The sequence below is a fragment of the Penicillium soppii genome (genome assembly GCF_028829465.1).
Source record: "Penicillium soppii strain IBT 18220 chromosome Unknown utg000004l, whole genome shotgun sequence".
Taxonomy (NCBI): Eukaryota; Fungi; Ascomycota; class Eurotiomycetes; order Eurotiales; family Aspergillaceae; genus Penicillium; species Penicillium soppii.
This window is the reverse complement of record NW_026643234.1, coordinates 4761327-4783860: the sequence shown is the minus strand read 5'-3', so window position 1 is coordinate 4783860 and position 22534 is coordinate 4761327. Positions and strand designations below refer to the sequence as shown.

At 48.2% G+C, this 22534-nt stretch overlaps 6 protein-coding genes across 6 annotated transcripts; 4 read left to right on the top strand and 2 right to left on the bottom strand.

Moving 5' to 3' along the window:
• Window positions 1-249: 249 nt before the first annotated feature.
• N7529_005234 (DNA-directed RNA polymerase I core subunit RPA190) lies at window positions 250-5446 on the top strand (the record flags this gene model as incomplete). Its single annotated transcript, XM_057240761.1, is given in 5 exon segments — window positions 250-434; window positions 499-996; window positions 1049-2588; window positions 2603-3775; window positions 3833-5446. 5 exon segments carry the CDS (start codon window positions 250-252, stop codon window positions 5444-5446), a joined length of 5010 nt encoding a protein of 1669 aa, XP_057100056.1.
• Window positions 5447-6045: 599 nt separating this feature from the next.
• On the bottom strand, window positions 6046-8597 carry N7529_005233 (TFIIH/NER complex ATP-dependent 5'-3' DNA helicase subunit RAD3; the record flags this gene model as incomplete). Its single annotated transcript, XM_057240760.1, has 4 exons — window positions 6046-7839; window positions 7898-8014; window positions 8066-8522; window positions 8581-8597. 4 exons carry the CDS (start codon window positions 8595-8597, stop codon window positions 6046-6048), a joined length of 2385 nt encoding a protein of 794 aa, XP_057100055.1.
• A 346-nt stretch (window positions 8598-8943) lies between these two features.
• N7529_005232 (ubiquitin-protein ligase RKR1) lies at window positions 8944-13993 on the top strand (the record flags this gene model as incomplete). The annotated part of the gene is made up of 4 exons (XM_057240759.1): window positions 8944-9243; window positions 9304-9697; window positions 9759-11481; window positions 11530-13993. The coding sequence occupies 4 exons, from the start codon at window positions 8944-8946 to the stop codon at window positions 13991-13993; spliced, it is 4881 nt and encodes a 1626-aa protein (XP_057100054.1).
• Window positions 13994-14870: 877 nt separating this feature from the next.
• Window positions 14871-17338, top strand: ppm1 (protein C-terminal leucine carboxyl O-methyltransferase ppm1; the record flags this gene model as incomplete). Its single annotated transcript, XM_057240758.1, has 5 exons — window positions 14871-15224; window positions 15276-15455; window positions 15510-15659; window positions 16065-16344; window positions 16410-17338. The coding sequence occupies 5 exons, from the start codon at window positions 14871-14873 to the stop codon at window positions 17336-17338; spliced, it is 1893 nt and encodes a 630-aa protein (XP_057100053.1).
• Window positions 17339-19916: 2578 nt separating this feature from the next.
• N7529_005230 (SUN domain-containing protein) lies at window positions 19917-21338 on the top strand (the record flags this gene model as incomplete). The annotated part of the gene is made up of 1 exon (XM_057240757.1): window positions 19917-21338. The coding sequence occupies one exon, from the start codon at window positions 19917-19919 to the stop codon at window positions 21336-21338; it is 1422 nt and encodes a 473-aa protein (XP_057100052.1).
• A 751-nt stretch (window positions 21339-22089) lies between these two features.
• Window positions 22090-22386, bottom strand: N7529_005229 (uncharacterized protein; the record flags this gene model as incomplete). The annotated part of the gene is made up of 1 exon (XM_057240756.1): window positions 22090-22386. One exon carries the CDS (start codon window positions 22384-22386, stop codon window positions 22090-22092), a length of 297 nt encoding a protein of 98 aa, XP_057100051.1.
• Between the last annotated feature and the right edge of the window lie 148 nt (window positions 22387-22534).

Genomic DNA, 22534 nt, shown 5'->3' with positions numbered 1-22534 from the left:
TGTCACCCACTTAAGGTCTCTCAAACAAAAGATCCCTGAGCAGTTGAGCAAGTAAGGATAGACAAGAGATTAGAGTGATGGCCATCATCCAACGCAGAAACCAAAAGATAAGGCGGTAAGGAAAGGCAGAAAAAGTCGCTCCTCCGGAAAAAAAAAGTTCGCTCCAGAACTAAAGCACTTGGAGACAGATCCGAGCACTTTGATTTCGTGCGCCAGCGTTTTCTGTTGCTCAAGGAGCTGCAGGCTACAATGGCAACATTCGCGCGCCCGGTCGCCTCGACCATTAATGCGGTCGACTTTAATGTATATTCCGAGGAAGAGATTAAAGCTCTCTCGGTGAAACGAATTCACAATACTCCAACTTTGGATTCATTCAACAACCCTGTTCCTGGTGGTCTGCAAGATCCTGCTATGGGAGCATGGGGTGACCATGTGTACGTATATCTCAAATTGTCCACTGTATTGTTGGATCTCTAACAGAGGAGATTTTTTTTACAGATGCACTACTTGTCGCCAGAACTCTTTTACCTGTACCGGACATCCCGGACACATTGAGCTCCCAGTACCCTTCTACAATGTCACTTTCTTCGACCACATCTTCCGTCTTCTCCGAGCCCAATGTGTGTATTGTCTTCGCCTGCAGATGGGTCGCAACCAGGTCAACATGTATACCTGCAAACTGCGCCTTTTGCAATATGGTTTGATCGATGAAGTCGCTGTTGTTGATACTATGGGATCCGTCAAGGGTGCCAAGTCGAAGGCAGCGAAGGGCAAGGAGCAAGATTCAGACAACGACGACGAACCTGATGATGAAGATTATATGAAAAAGAGATCTGATTATGTCTCTCGATGCATTCGGGAAGTCAAAAAGTCGGGCAAACTTGACGGATTGATGGGTGGTGGCCTAAACCCTATTGCCGCAGAAGCCAGACGAGAGTTGGTCAAGACCTTCTTAAAGGAAATCAACTCATTCAAGAAATGTGTTAACTGCAGCGGGTACGTTGTGAGAGATCCCTTGATTTGTGCTTCACAACTAACATCATCACAGTGTGTCCCCGTCATACAAGAAGGACCGCTACAACAAAATTTTCCGTAAACAATTGGCCGACAAATCGAAGCTGGCAATGCAGCAGGGAGGATTCCAGGCGAAAAACACCATGATCCTTCTTGACGAGGAACGGAAGGCTCGGTCCAAGTACAGCAGCGCTGAAGCTGTACATGGCGCCGAGGAAGAAATCCGCCTTGGAGCGGCTGTCATGCAACAAGAGCAGGGATCAGCCAACGGACAAGAGTTCATGTCTTCCTCCGAAGTCTATGCATCACTCCATTTCCTCTTCCAAAAGGATAGCGAGGTTCTGCAGCTTGTCTATAACTCTCGGCCTGTGCCCAAGGGGGTGACTGTTGTGTCCGAGGACATGTTCTTTATCAAGAGCCTTATGGTACCGCCCAACAAATTCCGTCCCGCGGTGCAACAGGGTGCTGGAACAGTCATGGAGGCACAGCAGAACACTTCGTTCAACGCGATTCTGAAGGGCTGCGATGCTATCAACCAGATCAGTAAGGAGATTGCAAACGAGGAGGAAAAGACGATGTTTCGGGCACGGAATTACAGTGATCTCCTCCAAGCTATGGTTCTGCTTCAAGATACAATTAACGGTCTGATCGATCGTGATCGCACCTCTGTCACCGGATCCGCTGCCATGGCGCAGCCCAACGGTATCAAACAGATTTTGGAGAAGAAGGAGGGTCTTTTCCGAAAGAACATGATGGGCAAGCGTGTCAACTTTGCTGCCCGTAGTGTTATTTCGCCCGATCCCAACATTGAGCCCAATGAGATCGGTGTCCCCCTCGTCTTCGCCAAGAAGCTGACCTTCCCTGAACCTGTGACAAATCACAACTTTTGGGAATTGAAGGAAGCTGTCATCAACGGCCCTGACAAGTACCCTGGTGCTTCCTCCATCGAGAACGAGAACGGCCAAGTCATTAACCTGAAATTCAAAAACCTGGAAGAGCGGACAGCACTTGCTAACCAACTGCTCGCACCATCAAACTGGCGCCAAAAGGGCTCGCGCAACAAGAAGGTTTACCGTCATCTGACCACTGGTGATTACGTCTTGATGAACCGTCAGCCCACTCTGCACAAGCCCTCCATTATGGGTCACAAGGCCCGTGTTCTTCCCAACGAGCGAGTCATTCGCATGCACTACGCCAACTGTAACACCTATAACGCCGATTTCGATGGTGATGAAATGAACATGCATTTCCCTCAAAATGAGCTTGCTCAGGCAGAGGCTAGAATGCTGGCAGATGCCGATCACCAATACCTCGTTGCCACATCCGGTAAACCTCTGAGAGGTCTAATTCAAGATCACATCTCGATGGGAACTTGGGTCACGTGTCGTGACACCTTCTACGACGAAGAGGATTATCACCAGCTACTGTACAGTTGTCTGAGACCTGAGCATTCACACATTGTCAGTGACCGGATTCAAATGGTTGAGCCTGCCATGCGCAAACCAAAGTGTCTGTGGACTGGAAAGCAGATCATCACAACAATCCTTAAGAACATCCAGCCAGCGGAGCGGGGGGTTTGACCTTGGAGAGCTCGTCTTCCACCCCCGGTAAACGATGGGGAGATGACAATAACGAGGAAGGAAAGGTCATCTTTAAAGATGGAGAGTTCCTATGCGGTATTCTCGATAAGAAACAGCTTGGTCCCAGCGCCGGAGGTCTCATCGATGCTATTCATGAGGTTTACGGATACAGCACCGCTGGAAAGCTTATTGGCATTCTTGGAAGACTTCTCACTCGCGTCCTCAGCCTGCGAGCCTTCAGCTGTGGTATCGATGATCTTCGATTGACCAAAGAGGGTGACCGTAAGCGCAAGGAACTTTTGGCCAAAGCCCCCCAACTGGGTCGCGATGTTGCCCTGAAGTACGTGACTTTGGACAAGGCTCCTGGTGATCAAACTGAAGAGTTGAACCGGAGATTGGAGGAGGTTCTTCGTGATGATGAGAAGCAGCATGGCCTGGATAGCGTTTCCAATTCCCGTTCCAACCAGCTTTCATCTGAAATCACCACTGCCTGTCTTCCACATGGCCTTGCTAAGCCTTTCCCCTGGAACCAGATGCAGTCTATGACGATATCTGGAGCCAAGGGAACTGCTGTTAACGCCAACCTTATTTCTTGTAACCTTGGTCAACAGGTTTTGGAAGGTCGCCGTGTACCACTCATGATTAGTGGAAAGACACTTCCTTCTTTCAAAGCATTCGAAACACACCCTATGGCTGGTGGTTACGTCTCTGGTCGTTTCTTGACTGGTATCAAGCCCCAGGAGTACTACTTCCACGCCATGGCTGGTCGTGAGGGTTTGATTGATACCGCCGTCAAGACCTCTAGATCCGGATACCTGCAACGTTGTCTGATTAAGGGTATGGAAGGCTTGAAGGCTGAGTACGACTCCTCGGTTCGTGAATCCTCAGACGGCTCCATTGTTCAGTTCCTGTACGGAGAGGACGGTCTCGACATCACCAAGCAGGTGCACCTCCACAACTTTGATTTGCTCGCCGAGAACCACGTCTCCATTTCCAAGCAGGTTCAAGCCGACGATTACCACAAGTTGGCAAAGAGCGCTGTCTCGGATTGGCACAAAGATGCGATGAAGGCGGTTCGCAAGACCGGAAAGGTTGATGCTATGGACCCTGTACTATCTCTATACCCCCCTGGAGGAAACCTGGGCAGTACATCTGAAGCATTTGCGCAGGCACTCAAGAAGGTAAGGACTCACTATCCCTCTAATGGAAATACAGCATTACTAACATATATCAAATAGTATGGGGATCTCAACGAGAAGAAGCACCTCAAGGATAAGAAGAAGAATATTGAGGGCAAGGTCACCAAAAAGACATTCGAGGCCTTGATGAACATGAAGTACATGAAGTCTATCATCGATCCTGGTGAGGCGGTTGGAATTATGGCTGGTCAGTCCGTTGGAGAGCCGTCTACGCAGATGACCCTCAACACTTTCCATTTGGCTGGTCACTCGGCAAAGAACGTCACACTGGGTATTCCCCGTCTACGTGAAATCGTCATGACAGCAAGTGCCAACATTATGACCCCTACGATGACTCTACTTCTGAACGAGGAGATCTCCAGTGAGGACTCACAGAAATTCGCCAAGGCTATCAGCAAGCTTACCATTGCTGAGCTGGTTGATAGCGTGCAAGTGAAGGAACGCATTGGCTCGGGTGTTGGCCTCTCGAAGGCTAAGATCTACGATATTGAGATCACTTTCTTCCCATCTGAAGAATACACCGAAGAGTACGCTATTGAAACCAAGGATGTGTTGGTTGCTTTGCAGTCCAAGCTCATTCCTCGACTTGTAAAACTCACCAAGATCGAAATCAAGAAGCGTCTCGACGAGAAGAAGGGTGTCAAGGGCACTACTTCTCAGCCTGAGATCGGTGTTTCAGTTGGAAAGATCGCGGAGGCACCGAGAGGCGCCGACTCCGAGGCGCAACCTGCCGATGACGACGAGGAAGAAGACGCGGATGATGCCAAGAGAGCCGCCGGAGCCCAGAACAGGGGCAACCAGGTCTCCTACGAAGGACCCGACGATGCTGAGCAGGATATCATTGACCGCCAAGACACGCCTGATGAGGAAGATGACGAGGAAGAATCCAGCAAGCCCGCCAAACGTACTCGTGACGTGGAAATGAAGGACGGATCTGAGTCAGAGTCAGAGGATGACTCTGACGATGAGGTCGCCCAAGACAGCAAGGGCCGCGAAGTCGACGTCATGGGCAAATTCGAGGAAATCTCCAAGTTCAAATTCGATCCCAAGAAGGGAGGCTCTTGCAGCATCCAGTTGCAGTACGATATCGACAGCCCTAAGCTTCTGCTTCTTCCTCTGGTTGAAAAGGTTCTCCACCTTTCTGTCATCCAGTCCATCCCCGGAATGGGCAACTGCGTCTACGTCGAGGCTGATGAGGCCAAGGGCGATCCTGCCAACGTCCTCACAGATGGTGTCAACTTGCTCGCCATGCGTGATTACCAAGATATCATCAAGCCTCACTCCATCTACACCAACTCCATCCACGACATGCTCAACCTGTACGGCGTTGAAGCCGCCCGTGCTACCATCGTCCGCGAAATGAGTTCCGTTTTCAAAGGTCACGGTATCTCCGTTGACAATCGTCACTTGAACTTGATTGGTGACGTGATGACGCAGTCTGGTGGATTCAAAGCCTTCAGCCGTAACGGCCTGGTTAAGGATGCTTCATCCGCTTTTGCGCGTGCCAGTTTCGAGACTACTGTCGGCGCCCTGAAGGATGTTGTGCTTGAGCGTGGTGTTGACAACCTCAAGAGTCCTAGTAGCAGAATTGTTGTTGGCCGTATCGGTACTGTCGGTACTGGTTCCTTCGACATTCTTGCTCCTGTAGCATAGTTGCTCTCTGACTGGACGGAGTTTTGAAATGTGTATTGGATCTTGTCATCTCTCATGTGTATATTGTGTTATTGCAAAGCTCTTGATTTCAGTTCTGTCTTTCTTTTGTCACTTGATCTTTGATGTGTCGATGATCTGGAGTTTGTCTTTGTGCAGCGGACCTAAAAAGTATTTATCCCTGTTCATATTTGCATCTTATCTAGTTGATAAATAGATCTTTTTTCAAATCATATTACTTACAGGTTAACTATGTGCTCCTCGTAGCTTTCCCCATTCAACAGCCCGATTCAGTACACCCATTTACTCTATATATCTAGGGATGCTATAGGGATTTAGACATAATATTCATTGTGAAACTGCGCTACCAAGGAATAATGAATGGTGCAACCTCAAAAGATATTTACAAAGCCATTGATTTGCAAATAGCTAGATTTTCAATTGTCTGAGACATATCACATATATTCTTCTGTCTTAAGAAACACCATCCATGCATGCTAAATGGCACGATGCCAGTTTCCAAACGCCCCAGTGCCCAAATCAGTATAAGCGCCACCGTTTACCGTTTATATTCCGATCCGAAAGTGACAAAAGTTATTATTTTATTGCGCATCAAGCATCATGAGGTCCTCATCAATGTCGTCATCGAATTCGTCCTCGACAATGCGGGATGCAGATGGAATCATGCCGTCCATCAAATCCCCGTTGCCTTCTTCTCTCATCATCCGCTCTTCTTCTGTTTTCCTCTTTGCCTCATGCCGCTCGATATCAGCCAAACCCCAAGTGGAAATGCCCTCTTGGTCCCTTGATTTGAAAGGCTGGGCCATTGTACGCAGGAAGTTCTTGGCATTTGATACAGCCATATCAGTGCTGAGGTTGGTTTCGCTATCCAGCATTGCCTGGTTGATCCATTTTGGAAGCTGGGGTCGCTTTCGCTCGAATCGACGGTCTGCCAGAACCATGACTCCATAGTCATCCTTGCCACGCAGAACACGTCCCAAACACTGGGCGGCATGTCGAATAGCATCGAAGGACAAAAAGTCGTTCTCTCGGATCCGGTAGTTCTCACGCAAGAACTCCAGACGGGCTTTCAAAATGCGAGACTCAGTGTATTGGAAAGGCACACCAATACATAACACTGCTCGACCATAATGGTGATCGAAATCAATACCCTCAGAAACCTTTCCTCGGGCAACACAGAATAGGATTGCGCCACGTCCGTTGCAACAAGCTGTGCGATAGGTCTCCAGGGCGAGCGATGACTCTTGTGCATCAGGTGTTTCCACGAGAATCAACTTATAGTTCCAGATTTGATCCAATATACCCATGCCTTGCCACATACTGATAATAGATTCCATGTAGAGGTAAGAAGGGAAGAAGACCACGACGCCATCCGGTGTGATGCGAGAGAATTCAGTAACTAGGGTTCCGTAATTTCGTACAACACCGGGGTCATTACGAATTCCGAAAGATGATGAGACTTGTGCTTGGTCTGAGCCTCGAGTGACGATCATAGGTAAGAATGAACGTCGTGCAAGTGTCATACTGTAGGATTCTTGCATGACAGCGGTAAATCCCAGCATCTTTGGATACATTTCCAAGGGAGACAAAGTTCCCGAAGTGATGATCACAGAGCTGAAACGGTCGAACACCGGCTTGATAGCAATTGCGGCATCCAAGCACGTAAAATGAAGAATGGGGTTTGGTACAGTAGCAGCTTCGGATTCAAATGGCTCAAGGATGAGAACAAATCCTTTGTCGTATGTTGCGACCAGTGTCGCAAAGGTAGCCACCTCTTGGAGAGGCTGATAGTCCTCAATATTGACAAGCTCTAGCGTCCGTACAAGTGACGTTAGACGCTCGGCGCAAAATCTCAAGGGCTTTCGTTCAATATATGTAAGGTCTCTCAGATGGGTAAGGAAAGAAGGAGGGGTTTCGGATATTGTATGGGTCACTTTCATGCGAGTCTTGAGATACTCGATAAATCTCTTCAAGAAAGAGATGAAATGCTCTGCTCGACGAATATTGCCGGGAACAGCCTCCTTGAGTAAATCATCAGGTAGGACTGGATTCGAGATGAATTGATCTTCTTCACGCGCTTTCTCTGCTTCTTGTAATCCCTCTACCAATTTCGTATATTCATTCTTGAGCTTTTCTTCGTCCGAACTCTTCATTTCCTCGATCTTGCGTTCTAGGTTGGACGCGCCTCGGGTTGCTTTGCGTAAGGAATCCTCGCTAATGTCGATACTGAGGGATTCGATACAGACGTTGTCGATATTGTGAGCCTCATCGAACACGACGATGCAATCTTTCGAAAGTTCTCGTGAAACGCGTTCTGCGATTTTTGGATCTAGAAGATAGTGGTATGAGTATATGATGATGTTGCACCATGGCATCTAATACAGCTTGTCAGAACTGGGATAGTCCACATAGGATCATCATTGGTTGGCTTACCATGCGCCGAGCGGAGAAGTAAGGGCATTGCTTATGTTCTTCTCCGTATCTTGATAGCCCATCGAGTGTGAAGACGCCTGGGGGGACGAGATTATGAGGTTCGAGTAAGTCAAGATTCTATAGTCTGTTAGATCCCCCAATATTGTACCACAAACAAACGAGACATACCTCATGATAAACGCAAAGATCAACATCTTCTCCGCGCTCCTTTTTCTCTTTGACGAAGCCCGCTGTCAAGCTTCTGCACCTAGCATCGACTACTGTGCCACTTTTCTCTCGTTTCACGGAAGGGTGAAGGCACAGGTTTTTCCGACTGGTGAGGCCCAGGGCGCGAAAATCTTCCTCATGACCCAGCTCTTTAGCGCGGTGTTCCATCAATGCCTTCAACTCCGCCAGAGCTTTCTCGATCTCCGACATGGTTCGAGAACAATAAATGAGCTTTCGGTGCTCTGGATAGTGCTGTTGGTAGGCAACGATCAACGACAGCAGCGAAACCGTTTTGCCAGTACCTGATGGCATTTCCAACACACAATGACCCCCTGCGTCGAGGGTCTTTTTTAGGTCGCACATATATGCATATTGTTCGGGGTAGATTCGAGGATACGGGAACAGCACAGGAAGATCACTGTGACAAGCAGACCATATTAGTTGGGCACAGCATCAGAACATGCATAAAGTCATACTCAATGAAGAACTTCATCTTGGCTGGGCTCCGATGCAGAACGCAAGAGGGCAAGAGAAAGAGAAGACAACACGAGCGAGCTCTGATCTCATCTTTTGCGCGCAACTTACGCTTTCCCCAATTTGGACAGCGATCACATCAGGTCACGTGACGGCTATCTTTGATCCCGCGGATCTTTTGGAGATTGATATCGATTGGGCTTGACAGCTTCACATACGCGATCAAAAAGTGATACAGCATCGATATCACTTGTACAAAGCTGAAAATTTACAAGTAGAGCTGATTGCTTCCTTTAAAAGCTTGTCGATTACAATCTAGAGCTTCTCCCCCACTACATCCTTATCCCGCTGACCTCATACCCCACATGAGCAAAAAGTTCAAATCTCAGGCCTCCAGCAGTCGCGCTGCTGCTGGTGCCTTTGGGTCTTTTGGCGGATTTTCTGGAAGCATCTCAAGTCAAGGAAAGGAGCCATCTACTCTCACATACATCGCGGTACCACCAGATCTTTCCCGCATTGCGGAGCAGCAACTAGTCATCGCATTCAAGAATTTGTTGAAAAAAGATGATATCACACGGACAAAAGCCTTGGAAGAATTGCGAGATCATATATCTGCGGTAGAAGGGAAAAAAGGAACTTTAGATGACGGGTTTCTAGACGCATGGGTATGTATAGTTGGCTGATCTTTACAAAAATACCAACTAATAACAAACCGTTCACATTAGGTTCGAATTTACCCCCGACTGTCCATTGATCTATCCCGCCGAGCACGTCAACTTGCCCATTCAATTCAAGGTTCAATTGCTGGTCTGGCCGGGAAGCGAATCGTACCCAACTTGCCAAAACTTATTGGCGCATGGATCGCAGGAATCTACGATGATGATAAATTGGTACATCGGTCCGCTCTCGAGTCATTTACGAAAGTCTTTTCAACGGACGAAAAAAGGAGCAATGTGTGGAGAATCTACCAGAGTTCCATTCTGGATTTTGTGGATGATGTCATTCTTCACCAAACGCCTCTAACACTGAGTGATGAGAGGACTGTCAAAAGAGACGATGCCGAGGGAAAGTACGCCCGCGTTGCTGGAGCTGCAATAATGCTCTTCAATCGTGTACTAAGTAAGTCGGTTTTCTTTTCGTCCAATATTGATTTCGAGGTTGAACTAATGATCCTCTCTAGGCAATTCGGCCGATGAAGAATTGGAAAAGAACTTGCCGGAAATTGAAACTCTGTTGGCAAGCAAGTCCCTTTGGGCTCTCTGTCACCATGATGACGCATATGTTCGCCGGTCCATCTATGTTTTGCTCCGGACTGCTGTTTCCCGAGAGCCTAGATGGGTTGACTGGCAGACCCTCGGTTCAGCTGTGATTGGGAAATCTTTGTCTCTCCAACAGACTGGCTCAGCATCGGAATTGTCTGAATCGCTTCTTTTGTTGTCCATATCAAGGCCTCAAGTGTGGACCGATGATTACACTGGAAAGTCTTCTGCCTCAAAGCGGTTGCGCCAGTATATACAGAAGGGATCACAGGGTGGGTCTGGTAGTTTCTGGTCGAATCTAGATCAATTACTCCGAACTGTACCCCATGAAATACTGGCAGGTGCCGATAAAGCTACTGCCGATCAAGGAATCACCTCTACGAGCGCAACCGCCTTGACTGAAGCTCTGCAAGAAGGGTTGAACTCAAGAGAAGAACCAAGACAGAACCTCACTATCGGGTGGAAATGCTATATTCAAATGGCAACCTGGCTTGCGACGCTGATTCCCCAGGAGCAAAAAGCCGAGTTCATCGAGAAGAGAATCTCCCCCTTGGTGGTGAATTATGTACGGCTTGACCCTGGAATGACAAAATGGTCGCTTCCGGCACAGTCAGCCGAGGATATCTGTGTCCAGTATATGTGCACCTTGGGTTCTACCGGACATGAACAAGAATTACAATCATTGTATACAACCCTCTGCGACGGTCTATTAGAAGCTGTCAAATTATCATCACCAGAACAGTCAAAAGATTTCCGCGAATCTCAAGATTCAATATGCGCCCAAGCAAAACGCCTCTTGGCTCTGGGGTCTGCTGTCCTTTCACGCATTGCAGATTCTAAGGAGCCCCGAGTCACTAAAATCTTTGAAACAACAACCTCATCTCTTCTTGAAAACTGTCTACAGGTCTTACGCTCTCGCAATGGTAAGCCCTACGGAGCTGCTGGCGTGGTGGAGGAGTGTGTTCACAGCATGCCATTTGTTGCCAAGAAGTCTCAGGACTTGCGGAACTTCATTCAAAATGATGCACCAGAGCTCTTGCTCTCACCATCTGCCGATAGATTGATCTCGACTATCCTGTCGTGCCGGGAGTGGGATGGATTTGCGTCCAGCTTTGAGAATATTGTCGAGCAGGCCCTCGCGCTTGAGCCAGAACAGTCTAATGTTAACGTGCTCCAAAGTTTGCTTTCCTCCCTCAACTTCAATGAGGTTGAGCATAAAGAGAAACTCAATTCGCTTGTGGTGCGAGCTTTAGATAAAGCCTGTCGCGGAAGTCATTCGCATTGGCCTATCATCACTGCTGTTCTCCAAAACAAAACATCGCACGGTGAATTGATGGAAAAGATATTTTTGTCTTTGATTGACGAGTTGTCCACGGCCCACAAGGTCTTGAACGCCTTGCATGGGCTTTCGCATATTGGTAAGACTGCACCATCTGCAATTCGGGAGTTCCAAAACGGAGCGCACGGCTCAAAATTAGCTGGCAAGCTTCTTTACCTCGCAGAGTCTTCTGAAGAAGAGGTAGCAAACTTAGCGGAGGCACTGTTGAAGTCCTTGAAAGAGGCAGGTGTTGGTGAGGCAAGTGCCAAATCGGGTATCGAAATCCTTCAGCATGGGTTTAACCACGTGGATAAAGAATCACTGTCGTAAGTGCATGATCAGTTTCTCTTACAATTGTGCTAACATTGAACTAGAATCGAGTCACTACTTGCTATCGTGGATGAATTGCTTCCGAGCATTACAGGTGAAGGTGCAACCGGTACCATGAGGGAAATACTTCCCTCTCACCAGGCATGGGAAGAGGCTTTGACTCCTTTCCTCCAGCTTCCGCCTCGCCCCTCCATTGCCATCACGACTTCTCTGGGCGGTATTATCCATTTGGTTCGGCGTGAGCTATCTGAGTCTTTCCGCCTTTTATGGTCTACTATCCCTCGTGATTCAGACAGTCGTTCTTCTGCATTCCGCCTGGCAATCTACACTATCAGTGTTCTATCTAGTTCCGGTTCCGAGATCGTGAAACACTTGGATCAGGAGGATCTAGAGACTTTGTTCCGGTTCTTGCCTTTGGCCATTCAACTCATTGACGATGATCTGAGCATCGAAAACAGTAACGGGATTTCAGGCCTGGAGTCGGCTGATCAACGAGAAGAGTACATAGAGACTGTGCTCGATGGCCGAACCGTCGTCAGCAAGTGGATCAAGGGCAATGAATCGGTCGGATTTGCTCCGGAGAAGACCATTTCTTCCTTGTTCACCGCGTTTTGGGAAGCCAGACTGGAGGAGCTTAAAGGCACTTCTCCTGCTGACTACAGAGTTGGCGAAGCGTTCGTCAGAATTATGAGCGTTGTCGATTCATCTCAAAAGTCCAAGTCCTCAGATGATATCGCACAGATTTGCAGGGACGCCCGGTCAGCAAATATTATCCGTTCAGCATCCTGGTTTGCGGTTTTGCGAAGCTCGATCCTTTCGAACCCAGTAGGGAACAGAATTTGCAATGAGCTGGTCGCCGATTCTACCGTAATCAAAGTGGAGGATGTTTCCCAGAGTGGATTGCAAAAACTTGCTTTGTTGAATATTCTCTTGTCTGGAGAAGAGGATGTTGTCTCTACTATTCCAACGCAGCGATTAGTCTTCCTGACCAAAAATTTGATTGAGTGTGTCCGATCAGACTCAATCCCTCTTGGATTGAAGTCCGAGATCATCAAAACCCTGTCTCTTATTCTTCCAGCTCTCGGTGAAATCTATGGATCCCACTGGGAAGAATGCATTGATATCTTGAGCTCTATTTTTCGAGGAACTGGTGGCGGCGAAGACGGTTTACCATTGCTGGACTCCTCTTTCAAACTCTTTTCACAGCTGAAGTCTATATCAGAGAGTGACAGCAATGAAGATGCACAAGATGCCTGGGCCGCCCGAAAGGTTAAGCTCTTCACTGCTTTGGCATCCACTATTGATACCTTTGATTCCGCAACAACATTCAACCAGCCTCGCGATATTGCGGTTGAACATTTACGACGCCTGATCAACAACATCCCCGCCGAAAACCTTGAGGATGTCAGTGAAACTTTCTATCTTCTTACTGCGCATAGTCGAGCAGTTCAACGAACTGCTTACACCATTCTCCATCACTACATTCCTCACGCCCAAGAAAAAGTTTCTTTCGAGCTTGCTCTATCAAAGGCAGCTGTCACTCTGCCTGATGAGCTAATATCCCTACTGCTTGAACCTCCGTCAATGCAAATGGTCAACTCTGCCTATGGAGATGACAAGATGTGGACCAGTATGCGGTCGTACCTCCTCAGCTGGAAGGTTGTTTATGATCATTTTACGAATGCTTCGCTCCCTGTCCAAGAATGTTATGCATCCAGCATCAAGGAGAATAACATCCTGATCCCACTATTAGAGTTCACGTTCGACTTCCTCCAAAGGTCAGACGGAAAGATAATTGATGCATCTAAATTCGAGATCCAGTCATTTGAGCCGGATCAGTCTGAAAGTGCCGAAAAGGAAACTCAGTGGCTCCTGGTTCATTTGTACTACCTGTGTTTGAGATATTCAGCCAACATGACCAAGAACTGGTGGATCGATTCCAAGAAACGCATCAAGGGCCCTGTGGAGACTTGGTCAGAGAGATACATCTCTCCACTTGTCGTGGAAGATGCCCTCAAGGGTGTGACCGATTGGGTCTCGACCTTAGATCCCAACGAAGAGCGAGCCCTGGAGGTGAAAATCTCCCAAAAGACCGGAGAGATCATTGCCAGCATCCCCGTTGACGAGGAATCTCCCCCAGTCGCCATCTCAATCACTCTCCCACCGGCATACCCGCTCCAACCTGCGTTGGTCGTCGGTCGCAGCCGTGTGCTTGTGGATGAGAAGAAATGGAAAAGCTGGCTTCTGACAATCCAAGGAGTAATCATGTTCGCCAATGGAAATCTGGTGGATGGTTTGTTGGCCTTCCGGCGGAATGTTCAAGGTGCTCTTAAGGGCCAGAGCGAGTGTGCTATCTGTTACTCTGTTATTTCAACAGATATGCAGACACCCAACAAGCGTTGTGCCACCTGCAAGAACACTTTCCACTCCGTCTGTTTGTTCCGGTGGTTCAAGAGCAGTAACCAAAGCACTTGTCCACTTTGCAGAAACAACTTTGTTTATGTTTAGTTTACTTGTATATAGAAGATAGATAGACATGATGTGACAAAACGAATGACCTTGGCGTCAAATGAGCCTGAAACATTATTTCGATGGTCCCTACCAAGTATGAAGGCTCCTACCAAGTAGAGAAAAAGGTAGACACATCAATATGCCCATAGGATAGAAATGCCAAGGGTCATGCATGTTATATCAAAAATCATGAAACATCGAGGTACCGAGTACGTTTGGGGCCATACCCGATGGAGAAGTGAGCCCCCTTTTGATTTTCGTATCAGGAATCGGGGGAATTCCAAGGTAAAGACTCTATATTATCCACTGAGCTTACCTTTTGCATGCCAGAAGCCTATTTCCACATGAATCACCAATCTACAATTCGTCCCGAATCAGTTAGATCGGTGTATACCCCGGAAAGATCTGACGATATTATTTCCTTTAAGGATGCGGGGGAGCTACCTAGGTGGTCTGAAGGCGTATTACACTCTCCAAGTAACCAATACCCGTGCTGTTTCGGCTGGATTGACTTATTCAAGCTTATGCACCCCCTGATTCAGCCTAATTACCCGGTTGCTCTACATCTTCACGGCTGAACTTGGCAGATGCAAGTTAGCTGAAACTTGACACTTGGATCATCGAAATTGCCATTAGGCAAAATCTCTCTTCGGTCCAAAGGAACACTCTTTCGAGTTCTATATGGCCTGTTATGTGGGGAACTGGATCTCCTACAGTCCACAATAGGTACATATGTATGCCTCAGATCTATATAAATGAGTTGCTGTCCCCGTCTCTTTTCTCATCTGGATCATACTAGGTTGCCAACAGAAATATCCCTAAAGCAATTCAACGCCTGTTATACCTTTATACACAACTGCCTTCTGTTTGCATCATGCTTTCCAACATCTTGAAATTATCCCTCCTCGCCGGCGCCCTCGCCGTTCCGATTGAAGGCGAGCTCGAAAAGCGCATCACCTGCCCAAGTGTCCATATATTCGGGGCACGCGAGACCACTGCGTCTGCCGGATACGGTTCATCCAGCACAGTCGTCAACGGCCTCCTCAGTGCCTATTCAGGTTCCACAGATGAGGCCATTAACTATCCTGCATGTGGTGGACAAGCTTCGTGTGGCAGCGTTAGCTATTCGAGCTCAGTGGCTCAGGGAATTGCAGCTGTAGCATCTGCTGTCAATTCCTACAACAAACAGTGTCCATCTACAAAGCTTGTTTTGGTTGGATATTCTCAGGTTAGTATCTGCCTATTCATTTCTATAACTTACAATCTGATAATGCGATAGGGAGGAGAGATCATGGACGCTGCTTTGTGCGGTGGTGGTGTTCCCAATCAGGGATACACCAACACGGCAGTGCAGCTATCGAGTTCCGCTGTGAATATGGTTAAAGCAGCCATCTTCATGGGCGATCCACTGTTCAAGGCTGGTTTGTCGTATGAAGTTGGGACCTGTGCTGCTGGAGGCGTATGGAACCCCCCTTGATCTAAGATGAAAGTTAGAACTAATAATGGATTCTAGTTCGATGCTCGTCCTGCCGGGTTCTATTGCCCATCAGCTAGTAAGATTCAGTCTTACTGTGATGCCTCGGACCCATACTGCTGCAACGGTAGTAATGCAGCAACGCACTCTGGCTATGGCGCTGAGTATGGAAGTCAGGCTATTGCTTTTGTGAAGAGTAAGCTGGCTTAGACTTGGATTGATGGCAATCCCAATGAGAAGGCTGATGGAAGTTGGACCATGCAAACGTGCGAGTCAATTGTCTTTATCAACTAAGGTAGCTTGAAGACAACTCTGGATAATCCAGGAGAAAATTCATTCATTCAAGCTCCCATATTGTTGTGATCTTAAGAGGCACCTATAGCATTAGGGCTATAGCTAGATAGATACATGCCAGACGACCGATGATATCATCAGCAACATATAAATGTGTGGAAGATGGCCCTGAGTCGATGAACAATTGAGTAAAAGTAATTTCAACCAGCCAAGATATGAACTGTGAGAGATTCGATCTATAATTGGTTTAAATTGATATCAGTAAAGACACATATATAGGTGTTGGTGATATCGCTCAAGTACCCCACCACGGAAGAGCTCCAAGCTTCTTCCTCCAACATGGCCGCCCCTCAAATCCCCAACCTTAACTCCCTCCGACTAGGACGAGGTCGAGGCCGAGGATCATCACGCACAGAACCTGGAACTCGGCCTGGAAAAGACCGAATCGTGCAAGGCACAGACAATGACGCGAGTGTATCCCGCCTGAGCGCCGTCGAGCTAGGATACCTCGAGGATCCCTATGCAAAGGCACTGACACCCGTTGGGGCCGCGACGCGGCGACTTCCAATTATAAACAGAGGTGAGCATAATTATATACACAATTCCATTCAGAAAGGGCGCGTGACTAATTTCTATTCTGCCCAGGCACCTACGTGCGCACAACCACCATCGACCAGCTCGTGGCCCGCTTCCTCGGCCCGTATTCACCTGAAAACAAACAACGAAAACAGATCATCTCGCTCGGCGCTGGGTCGGACACACGCGTCTTCAGACTTTTGTCGTCGCGACAATCCCCAGATTTCGTTTACCACGAACTTGATTTCGCGGTCAACACAGCGGGGAAGATCCGCGCGATTCGGTCGGCTCCGGAGCTGCAGCGCGCGCTGGGGATTGATTCTTCGAGCTTGGCTTCGGAAAAAAATAAACGGGTTACGGTGTCGGAGGCAGGAGACGCGCTCCATTCGTCCTCGTACCACGTGCACCCGGTTGATTTGCGGTCGCTCTCGACATGTAGCAATCCCGCTGAAGCTTTGCCGGGTGTTGAAACAAAATTGCCTACCTTGCTGATCTCTGAATGCTGCCTTGTTTATTTGTCGCCTGCTGAGGCGGAAGGGGTGGTTGGATTCTTTACGAATCGGCTTTTTGGTTCTGGGAACACATCTGGGTCTGATGATTCACATTTTGGACAGAAAGATGTCGCGCCGCTCGGTTTGATTCTTTATGAACCTATTCGCCCGAATGATCCCTTTGGTCAAACCATGGTGTCGAATTTGGCAGCGCGAGGAATTCAGCTCCAGACTCTGCATAAGTACGCGTCGCTTGAGGCGCAGCGGAGTCGATTCCGAGAGCAAGGCTTTCGAAGTGGCCAGGCTGCCGGTGATATTGAGTTTATCTGGAAACGTTGGGTCAGCGAAGAAGAAAAGGAGAGAGTTGCTGGGCTGGAGATGTTGGATGAAATGGAGGAGTGGGAGTTGCTCGCACGGCATTATTGCATTGCTTGGGGATGGAGAGATCAAGATGGTATCCCTGCCTTTGCTGGGTGGAAAGATCTTGCATCCCAGCAGGGCGAGTAGGCATTTGCGATGTCTGATGATACAGCACTATAACGATAGGACACGACACAAATCAAAGAATACAAAAGACAAAGAATTATTTCCACAAGGTGCCCCAGAGTGATCTTGCACACATACAATGTGAGATCAAGATCATAATGATCCCCTCCGCCTTTTTTCCAAGCGAGAGCTGCAAAGCAAGATTCAGGCCGCTCACGTATTTGTGATTTTGATAATGAGAGCGATTTCAACGTCCATATTGAATGTAATAAGGTCCAAGTATAACATCAAGGCCAAAGTGTTATCAACTCAGTCATGCCCTGATGCCTGAACTCCAAACTTGCTTCGCGTCAATACCCAGATTCATTGCCCCAAAGTTTGATCCTGCAAATGGGATTAAAGCTGAAACCGCGGACTGTGTTCCAAACCTTTACCAGTGCTGTCCCAGCATAAACATGGAGAACCTGAGTATACCGGCAAAGTTTAAAATACGACCTGTCACAAATTGACAGACGCATGGGGCCCCGCAAAATGAAGTCGCTGATAGGCCGAATGGGAATTTGCATGCGAGGAATATCATCAGCCCTTGCAGCAACTCAAAAGAGACGTTTGCACTGATTAGCATGCGTGATGTAACGAGCTAAGCTTCGTCCCCTAGCGACATGCTATTTGTATGCCGACGCAAGGATTACTAGGTCTGAGAGCCAGTTCCTGGCAGATTCATTTGATACATGTCGAGGCAATTGCTTAACTAGATGAGATGAGAAGTCAAGTCACATTGTTCTTGATTTTGCTTGGTTCTCGCTTCATTGCCTTTGCGGTGTACCTCAAGAAGGAATCGATGTCCATTCCCTAGGTAGGGGACTGCTAGCCATTGGCATGCTGTGAGTGCATATGTATCTTGTGCTAGTGCAGCACACCCTGATAGCGTGCTTATGACTAGCTGTTAATGCGAATTGGAGTCAATATTGATTGCAGCGGGGGCACGGTAGATCTCTTGAGGTGCTTGACATGGCATTTCAATCATTGTTGTCTTGAAAGGAGACAGTTGAGTAGAATGGGTTTTTAAGCGAGTCATTGAGCGCTATGTTTGATCTAACTATCTATATCTGTAGATATACTTTTGCTGCATAATGTACAATGGTGTACGCTGTAGGTATAGCATGGGAATTTATACCTGCATCCATTGCATGGCAGTAGACCATCTTTGCCCCACGTCCCCTGAGCACATCACAGAGTAGAATCGCCTTATAGAAACCGAGGGCGACGGAAACAGGGAGTTTGCGTCAACCAAGCTTATCACAGTCCAGACTTGGCCTGTTTGCCATCTATTGTATGTCAGACCAAGACCTTCTTGAGTAGATCATTATACCGACAATGACCAACCTGTGGGCCAGCTAATCAAGCAATTAATCAAGTTTCAGATCACTCTAAGCATGTCTTACAACAGTGAAACAAAACCCCATAATCTCCCAGGTTAAGCTTTAACCAAGGCTGGCCTCCACAAAGTGACGAATCTGCAACAGATAGGTAGTTTTCCCTTTTTTTAAATCTCTTGTCCATGTAATTCCGAGCCTATAAAGCTAACAGAAGATTGGAAAATTCTCCATAGTGAGGTATTATTGGTGAGATCGGGATTTTATCGTGGTCAACAGGCCCAGACTGGTAGCGGGTAGAATTTGATTATGATTGACGGGTTGTCAGACTAAGCGCATTTTCCATGCCACATTCGTATTTTGTTTGATCTTGTTGTGGGGTTTTCTCTCCTATTCTTTTGGAAATCTTGATAGTGACCTCCATACCATATCGTATATCCATGGTATTGTGTGAAGAACCGAGTAATTCTGCATGTTTGATTAATTCTCATTTTCTAAAACATAGTATAAGGAAATAAATAGATGCAGTGGTTTCAATGTTATCAAATTCACGATACCATAGAGTTGAAGTCGAAAAGGGGGTCATGTGGTCAAGTTTGTTGCCAGGAACAACAACTTCTTCTCCATGTCCCGCGCCCCAACACGCCCGTTGAAAGAGTTCGACAAACAACTCCACGACTTTCATATCTCCTCTAAGCTTATTGGCTTCACTCCACTTGCCAAGCAGGAACCATCGGGGTATTATGGCCCACCATTGGCCATAGACACTCGCCCCTGACGCTAAATGTCTAGCGGCTCTGTGGCTGTCCACTAGTGGAGTGTGCTTCAGGGGCACTTTGGTAGGTGCAGGATTCTTGTTCTGGAGCAATTATGGGCAATTATGGACCTCCAGGGCCACTCAGGGTCTGTTCCGTATCTGAGAAGTCTCTCTTGCCGGATTGCGCGCACATCATCCAAAACCTAAGCCTCATTGAGGTTAGACCACTCGTGCTGAGAGAAAGCCGGTCTTTTCCCCAAGGCTCCGTGCAGGTCCCTTTTCTTGGTGGCTGTCCCCCGATGCTTTCCTTTCTCTCGTCTTGACCTTCATTCTCTGTGAGCACTGTGTCTGTCCTTGGCCCGTCGGCCGTTATTTTTTTTTAGTCACTCGTTTGACTTAGCCATTCGCTTCATATATTCACTCTTTTATTCTGCCAGCATACTCTGCCAAGTCTCCCCCTGACACAATGAAGTTCGAAATTAAATCTGCCCGCGCAGCTGCGCTTGTCGCCCTCATTGCAAGCGCTGAAGCCGCTAAACACGGTCATGGCCACAGCCGTCACCACGAGACCCGCGAAGTGGTTCTCGAGAAGAAAGGTGGCCAGTGCCAATTCCCTACCGACGCTGGCCTGGTTGCCGTCACTCCCAATGAGGAGAACGCCGGTTGGGCCATGAGCCCTAACCAGCCCTGCAAGCCTGGTAACTACTGCCCGTATGCTTGCCCTCCGGGTGAGGTTTCCATGCAGTGGGACCCCAAGGCGACATCCTACTCTTACCCCATGTCCATGAACGGTGGTCTCTACTGTGACGAAAGTGGAAACATTCAGAAGCCTTTCCCCAACCGTGACTACTGTGAGTCGGCCGCTGGTGTACTCAAGGCCCACAACAAGGCTGGCAAGCCTGTCTCCTTCTGCCAGACCGTACTGCCCGGTAACGAGGCCATGATCATCCCCACTCTGGTCGAGGAGTTGGCTGATCTGGCTGTGCCCGGCATGTCTTACTGGTGCTCCACTGCTGCTCAGTACTATATCAACGCTCCCGGTGTGAGCACCGAGGAGGGCTGTGTCTGGGGTACTTCAGCCAACCCCGTTGGTAACTGGTCCCCGTACACTGCCGGTGCCAACACCGATGCCGAGGGCAACACCTACCTGAAGATTGGATGGAACCCTATCTACCTGGAGCCCACCACTCCCTTCCGCGATGTCAAGCCCGAATTCGGTATCGAAATTGAGTGTGAGGGCGACGGCTGCAACGGTCTGCCTTGCAAGATCGACCCTGCTGTCAACTCCGTCAACGAGATGATCGGAAACCCCTTCGTTGGCGCCGGCGGTGCCACCGGTTGTGTCGTGACCGTCCCAAAGGGCGAGACCGCGCATATTGTCGTCTTCGAGAAGGAGGGCAGTGGCAGCACCTCTTCCGAGACTGTTTCTGTTCCCACCAGCTCTGCTACTTCCAGCTCCAGCTCCAGCTCCAGCACTAGCATCAGCACCTCGTCCCCCACTCCTACCCCGACCAGCACCAGCACTGAAACCCCGACCAGCACCCCAACCCCCTCCTCTACCTCTACTCCTACTCCCTCGTCGACTTCTACCTCGACCGCCACTGCCACCTCCAGCTCCACCTCGACAATTACCTCCACCTCGACCAAGACTCCCATGTCGAGTGCCAATCCCTCCAGCAGCACTCGCCTGCCCAAGTCGAGCCCGTCTCTGAGCTACACCTACCAGCCTCACGTCCTGACTGGTTCCGCTGATATCTCCGAGGCTTCCTCAACGACCGCTGCCGCTGCCGCGTCCTCGTCCTCCAGCACCGGCGGTGCTACCAGCGCCACCGTCTCCATGATGACCCTGGCCCTTGGTGCCGTTGCGGCCATTGCCATGAACCTCTAAATCAGTCTCCACTGATCTGGCTGCATTCACTGTACATTTTTGCAAATATGTACGAGGGTGTGTACAGATAACACCTCGGGGCATCCTTTCAAGACCGAGAGTGTCTGCCATTACTAATCTAATTCCGCCGGCACTCTTGTTCGATTCTCTCACATTTTTTAATTTCACTTCTACATAATCCCCCTTCTATGATTCTTCACATCCCCAGGATGCCCTTTCTTGACGACGCTCAACGTTGGACTTTTACTTTACTTCTCCGCTTCATGACTTATATATCCCTTGGCTCCTCAGCATTGCTCTTCTTTTTCTTCTTGGATATCCTCACTTCTTGCTTCTGGTACGCACGGGGGTTTTTTGTTTACATATTGACGGCTGGTTGGGGTTTGAACCAACCAGGCTTGGATATTTTGGATGGACATAGGAAAAACAGCGTTCGCTTTCTCATTCGTGAAATCCTTTAAGATGTTCTACTCCAAGACTTCCCCATATCCTATATCATAGTAGATTATACAGAGCTCTCTTCCGCTAGATATATCCTGTTTGCATTATTCGAGTCATGGAGCAGCCATTCATTTGTTTATAAAACACTCAAGCATTGAACATGATTCCCGAATATGCGATAGTCCCACGATATCCAATGCTCCGATATAATATTCATAACTCCCAATGCCATACCCAGCCCGACACTTCTAGATAACAAATGCCCGATTAACATGCACGTACCCCAACCCAAACGCCCAACATATACAATTCAAACATTCAAATGTTCAATAGGAATGATCATATCCGGCCGCCGAGCCTCAACGGCCAACGCGTTCAAGTTCCGCTGTCTGCTCTCACGCATGTATTTCCTTTGTTCGTATGGGATTTCCTTCATCTGTCCTGAATCGTCGAGACCATGGTACATCATGTAAATACTGAATCCGATGAGGGTACCCACTACACAACCAAGGATGATAAGGAAGACATAGAGAGGGTATTTATCGGGGTCGGACATGCTGGACCTTTTGAGTAGGTTTATAGTGGTGTCGATTGGTGTTGTTTCCATTGTGAGTGGGATTGAAGGCATTGTAGATGAAGGGGACTGAGTAGACGAAGCAATATGTTAGTCAATAGAACACTCAACAGGCAAGTTGAAGAGATACACACTGAGATCAAAGTAAGGAGGCCAATTGAAGTCAAGTGCTTTTGGTCGG